The 5,883-nt window shown below is 29.5% G+C and overlaps 1 protein-coding gene across 1 annotated transcript; it reads left to right on the forward strand.

Annotated features, from left to right (window-relative positions):
• The first annotated feature begins 3,659 nt into the window (after positions 1–3,659).
• On the forward strand, positions 3,660–5,494 carry LOC117923416. The gene is made up of 2 exons (XM_034841687.1): positions 3,660–3,940; positions 4,372–5,494. The coding sequence occupies exons 1-2, from the start codon at positions 3,933–3,935 to the stop codon at positions 4,748–4,750; spliced, it is 387 nt and encodes a 128-aa protein (XP_034697578.1). The 5' UTR covers positions 3,660–3,932; the 3' UTR covers positions 4,751–5,494.
• Positions 5,495–5,883: the final 389 nt, after the last annotated feature.

Genomic DNA, 5,883 nt, shown 5'->3' on the forward strand with positions numbered 1-5,883 from the left:
ATTTTTTGTTGCTGGTAGTGATAGAGGTGGTTGAGCAATCTGAAGAGATGCTTCTTTGTTGAAAAGTTTCTCTTGCAGCTTAACAAAAGAAATTGACATGTCACGGACATTAATTGCATCAATGACGGATTTGTACTCATCACTTAGTCCTTCAAGAACCCGATCAATGAGATCCTCATCATCATTTGGCATCCTCAAAAGGGTAAGTTCATCGGCACGCGTTTTATCGCCTGCATATATTCACTAATTGATTTTGAACCCTTGGTACACCACTTTAATCATTCATTCAATTGTTTAATATGACCACGAGATGGTTTGGAATAGGTATTGGCTAAGGTTTGTCATGCATCAAGGAAAGTGGTGGTGCGAGCAATAAGCGGTTGTAGTCAAACGGAGATAGCACCAAGGAGAGCGCTAAAGATGAGACGATCTTGACGCTTCCAGGTTGTGTATGCCGGATTTGGGGATGCAACACCAGTGACGGTGACGGTGGGTGGTGGTGGAGTATGAGTGCCATCAATGAAGTGATGAAGATCATAACCTTCAAGAAAAGATTGGATTTGAAGACTCCATGTGAGATAATTGATGGATGTCAATTTGGTGATATTGGAGAGATTGATTGTAAGGAGGGGATGTTGAGGATCTTGGGAGTTTTGGATGGTGATAGGATCATTGGTGGAAGAGAAGGATGGACCGGAAGCCATTGAGGAGAAGGAAAAAAAAGGAAGAAAATACGCCCAAGAAGATTAGGCTCTTGATACTATGTTGAGTAGAGAGAGGATTATTGAGAAACAATGACTTGACTTTTCCATTGATTAAGAATGAATGTATATACACAAAACCAAACACAAAAATAGGAAACAATCTACCCAAAATACAAAAATAGGAAACAATACTAAAATTAGCCTAAAACACAAAAATAGGAAATTAAAACTAATTACAAAAATCCGAAAATAGAAAGAAAATCTATTGTAATGAATTCTCTAATAATTATGTCTAAAAATAAATATTAATATTTTTAAAGAATTTTTAGTTATTCATTTTAAATCTAAAAATTAGAAATTTTACATTTTTTTTTACTTTTTATTGAAAATTTTATTCTTATTTATATTAAGGATAAGAATAGCCAACTGTTAGTTTAATAATATTTTTATTTAAAAAAATATTATTTCCTTATGCTTCGATATAGAAAAATGAAAATTTTCAATATTTTTGAGATTTAAGTGTTTTTTGTAGACATTAAAATTTTTAGTGAGATAAATTATCATTAAATTGGTCTCATAAGAAAAATGTGATCCCAATTCAACAAAATTTGGGATGCATAAGTAATATGTCCTACACACATTTGGCATGTGAAAGAATTAAGAAAATGTTTTGTTAGCCCAAAGACTCTCCTAATCGGGTTTTGATGATAACAAACCATGGTTAAGCGACTAATTTGTTTAATGGTTAAGAATCTCAGGCATAAACTCGAAAATTCATCAAAGGACCAAATGGATACAAGATCAAAACACTTGGAAGATTTGTGATCATAGGAAACTAATGTAAGATGAATGCATGAGTGCACTTAAGACTTTCATACGTTTCATGCAATTTATTGCAAAAATTTCAACATAAGAACACAAATATTTGAATATGAAAATAACTTTTGTATTTAAAATATACTTTGATTACAACGGTAGAGGGATGACTATAAATGGATGAATACAAAGGACTAGATTTTTTAAATGAGAGATTACAAAAGCTAGAAAGAGAATTTTTAGAAAACTTGTTGCTCGTTTTTGCGCATCTACCTTGTGATGAAGGTTGCATTTCTATTTATAGGAAAAATATCGGACATGAATTTTGATGAAATCCGCGTGCTTGAATAATTGTAGAAGGCAACTGGCTTCCTTTTCTCCACCTTCAGATGAAAGCATTAAGTTTCTATTGGGTTGTTGAAGGTGAAAAAGCCATGTATCTTGCACGTTTTCGTTTTGAAATCAAGGTTGTTAAATTAATAAACAACTTTTACTATTTAGATACTATTTATCACTACTTATTACTATTTGAATATTCTATGAGAGGATGTCAAAGCAGCTTCCAGACAATTAAAGACTTGTAAGGATAATGGTATGTATCAAATTACAACTTTCCTTATTCTTTCATATTTTTATTTCATTTATTTATTTACATTTTTTATCTCTCTTTTGTCATTATACTTTTATAAATAAAAAATTTCTTATTTATGAAAGATCATACAATATTTTTAAAAACTATTTTTCATATTTAATATTATTTAGAAATGATGATAAAATAAAAGATAGATATTTTATAAACTTTGTAATTGTGTGCATCAAATCAAGATTTTTTAGTTTTTTATATTATTATTTATCTTATCTTATTTTATCGATTCCTTGAATAATGTTGATAAAATAAAAATTTAGTTCTTAATCAATTTTGCAATGTTTTGTAATTTAGACCAAATTTTATTTTGTAATTTATGTAAATCAAAATTTTAATTTAAAATTAGTTTATAGAAAATTAATATTAAAGAATCTTGAATTTTGTCTTGGAATTGATTGTTTATAAAATTTAAAATATTGTTATTTAATTTTATCTTATCTATAAAAATAAAATCATGCAATTTATAGACATTTTCTAGCTATTATATCCATAAATTAATAAATAAATTCCAAAGAATATCCAAGCATTAGGTGACTAATATTTGTTTTAATAAAATTTTAAGCTAGAGAAAGTCGAGTTCTATGTGAAAGGAGTTTTATTTCTTGTTAATCTTTCCATATATTTAACGAATTTATCCTATTTTAATTATGCTAATACAAACAAATATTATAATTATCATAAATAATTAATTACAATAATTAAAAAATAAACAACTTAAAATCCGAAATTACTTTTAGAAAAAAAAAACTAAAAAACAAACAACCTTTCCTTAAAATTTATATGGAGAAATAATATCAAAATAATTATATTACAATATTTTATTATGAAATATTTTTATATCATAAAATTAAAATTATATAATATGATTTAAGTTTTAATTAAAATTAAAATAATATTTTTATATTTATGAAACAAAATAAAAATTGTCATATTTATGAAAGATAATACAATTGTTTAAAAAAGCTATTTTTCATATTTAATATTTTGACCTCTATTTTATCTAAGTATTTTTCATTTTTCCTTAGAATATTCATTTTTTTTTTCAAATTAAATTAATTTTTTGCCCATTATAACTAATAATAAAAAAAAAACTATACTTTTATATCAAATTGAATAATGTATTAATTTTTATATCAAACTATACTTTCATTTGTATTAATCTAATTTTGTATTGAAAATTAATTTACATCAATTAATTATAAAAGAAGAAATATATTTTTGTTTCTTTTAATAAGAAATGGTCTTCAAATTGTGATTAAAACTTTAAAATTTTTAAAGTTTATCTAATAAAATTATTTAACAATTAAAGCAAAATAAAAATTATTAAAATTCTAAAAAATAATTTAACACACTCAAATAAAATATGATAATAGTTTTCTTGAATAAAATAAAATTTATAATGATTTTAAGATTTTCATGTTTTTAAACCTTTTTGGAACAAGTTAAATGTATTATTTTATTGTTTTATTCAAACGGCGGAGATGTGGATCCCGATGGCACTGTCTCTTCTTCTTAACTGCGTCTACGAAGGGGCGATGAGGTGCGAGATCGAGGCGCGGGAGCTCCGGCGGGGATGGTGAAGCGGTTCTTGGAAGACCGTGGGTCTTTCAGCAGCGTGGAGGGAAGGTGCCGATGCGATTCAGCATATGTACTCCCCTAATCTGAGGTCTGGTTGTGTAATACTTGTGATCAGGAGGTGAAGTCGTTGGCTAGGAAGGAGGATCGTGGGTTTGGATGCTTCCATTAACGAGCATGTTTATCCGGGAATGCAGAGGTAATTTTCTTGTTTTTTCATCGATGAAAGGCTCTGTTAGGTTGGTGGAAAAAGGCTCTATTTCTTGAGCATTTTCCCCTTGGTTTGGTTGTTGGGACTTGGAAGAGGAAAAGAATGGGAAATGCTCTAAACGTTCTGTTTCTTGGGCTCTTCTCCCTTCATTTCTTTTCTCTTACTTTCCCCCTTCTCTCAGTAAGCATCTGGTTGTTACTCTAAATGCATCTTGGTTTCTGCTGAATCTTTCTTTGTTATATTGGATTGCAGAGATTGATTTTAATGAACCTTGCTTTAGAAATGTAAAAGTATGTTAAAGAAAATTCTGATGTATGAAAAAAAGCTTAAACTGATGATGAATTTGGCCGGTTGTTGTAACATTAAGTTCTATCAATTTGTTCTCTGAGGTTTTATTATTTTACTTTTCATGATTGAAGAGGAATGGCAGCAGAGTCTATTTACAAAGAGAGATGTATTGCTGTGGACGACGGCGGGAGTTGGGGCAAATACATGTCTATCTCTGGTTCTCCTGATGATGAATATGACATCATCTCCGAGGAGTGTTTATTGACTGTAGATGAGAATAGAGAAGGTCAGGCAGCGGCTTTTGGAGATGATATAGCCATTGGATGTCTTGCCACAGAGTTCAAGCGAGAGATATTTGTTGTAAGAAGACATTGGTCCCTTAGTTCGTTCCTATTTTCCTTGTTCTTTGCATATGCCCGTTTGCTTGGAATTCTGATTTTATCTTCTCAAATCTTTTCTTATCCAATTAAGTTAATGAAATTAAATTATGAAGAAGAAAGAGACCCATAACAATTACATCAGATTTTTTTTGCATGAAAGTATTCCAAACGATTGGATGTGTGTTTGAATTGGTATGTCATGCTACAACATATGCATTTATGATCATGATGTTACACTAAAATGCACTAAAAAGCTACCTTTTGATCATACACATCTAAAATGGTTCTTATTTCTTTGTATCTTGTAATAGTCTCCTTTTTATGGATCATACTCATTTTGAAAGCATTCAAGCATATAATTGTTATGGATCTCTTTCTTCTTCATATTTAATTCCATTAACTTAATACCATTGGACTTCATCGGATACGAAAAGATTTGAGAATAAGTTACTGGCTTTAAGAGATCAAAATTCCAAGCAAATGGGCATATTGAAAAACCAAGGAAAATAGAAACTACTTTTACATGGCCTTTGGAAACCAACTAGATCGATGAAAGGGCAAGAATATTACGTCTTCATTCCAAGATCAACAAGCATGCTAATGGCAGCATCCAAACAATCCGATCCTCCTTCCTCCTCAACAAGTTCACCTCCTAAATCACATGTACCCAACCAAGACTTAGATCGGGTGAGTACAAATGCTTAATCGCATCATCAACATCTTCTCTCTAAGCCGCACAAAGGTCCAAGATCCTCCAAGGATTGCTTCACAATCCAGGTACTTCCACAACATGCCTTTCTGGTGGATTCTCTGTAAATGCCTTCTCTGTTGGTCCTGCGGATCTCTCCAATTACCTATAAATTGGTTTTAAAAATATGATTTGTTGATTGATTTTAAGGGAAACTTTTTATTTTACTTCAAGGATTAGGAAAAAAAAAAATTAGGTGAAAGATGTTTATGAAAGTAACAAAAAGTAAACGATTGACTTGAGAATTTCTAAACCTAAGAATAATTTCTAAATAATATTAAACCTAAGAATTGAAACCTATTTTAGTCATATAATATGGTATGAAAAAAATCCATTAAAATTTATCTAATCCCATTTATCTTATCCCATATTTGTTCAACATAGGATATGATAAGTGATAGAATAACTCATCTTATCCCATGTTATATTGGACCAATCAAATATGATCTTCCGATTTTATACAAAATTTATAAATAATATTTAAGTTTAATTAATTATAAATAATTTATATGCTT

Source organism: Vitis riparia, chromosome 1, assembly GCF_004353265.1.
Source record: "Vitis riparia cultivar Riparia Gloire de Montpellier isolate 1030 chromosome 1, EGFV_Vit.rip_1.0, whole genome shotgun sequence".
Taxonomy (NCBI): Eukaryota; Viridiplantae; Streptophyta; class Magnoliopsida; order Vitales; family Vitaceae; genus Vitis; species Vitis riparia.